Consider the following 631-nt stretch of genomic DNA (forward strand, 5'->3'; position numbering starts at 1 on the left):
GTTATTTGCACAATTATGCAGGAGGTGGCCAGAGCAGTACTGGTATGAGTTCAGTTAATTACATTGAAGGTTTCACTCCTGTCAAATCTATTGGGTCTACTGCTTTCTCTTACATGATGATACCATCACCCAACATGCGCTTTCTTCACCCAAGTCCTCTCCAGCTTCCTACATGTTTAACTGCCGAGTCACCTCCACTTGCTCACCTCCTTCACAGCAAAGGATGTGCAATCCCCTTGTCTACCGGATTTGTTGTTTCAAAAGCTGTGCCTTCCATGAGAAAAGACTCGAGAATTAACGTGAAAGAAGAATGGCCATCAGTTCTTTCTGTAAGTCTCGTAGACTATTATGGTGGTTACGACCATGCTCATGACAAAATTCTTCAAGGAATCATGAAGCAGGGAGGAGGGACCAAAGAAACTAGAGATTTTGAGGTTGAAAGCCATCTTATCCTCGAGTCAATTGCGGCAGAACTCCATGCTCTATCATGGATGACTGTTAGTCCAGCATATCTGGACAGGCGTACGGCATTGCCATTTCACTGTGATATGGTTCTGAGATTGAGACGTCTGCTTCATTTTGCGGACAAAGAACTCTCCAGGCTACCGGATAAGTCAAGGGTTTAAAACAT

General features: G+C 44.2%; 1 protein-coding gene across 1 annotated transcript; it reads left to right on the plus strand.

Annotated features, from left to right (window-relative positions):
- Window positions 1-14: 14 nt before the first annotated feature.
- Window positions 15-626, plus strand: LOC109131764 (mediator of RNA polymerase II transcription subunit 13-like; the record flags this gene model as incomplete). The annotated part of the gene is made up of 1 exon (XM_019242942.1): window positions 15-626. A coding segment is annotated over one exon (612 nt), but the record flags the coding sequence as incomplete, so codon positions are not given.
- Window positions 627-631: the final 5 nt, after the last annotated feature.

Source organism: Camelina sativa, unplaced genomic scaffold (assembly GCF_000633955.1).
Source record: "Camelina sativa cultivar DH55 unplaced genomic scaffold, Cs unpScaffold04609, whole genome shotgun sequence".
Classification (NCBI taxonomy): domain Eukaryota; kingdom Viridiplantae; phylum Streptophyta; class Magnoliopsida; order Brassicales; family Brassicaceae; genus Camelina; species Camelina sativa.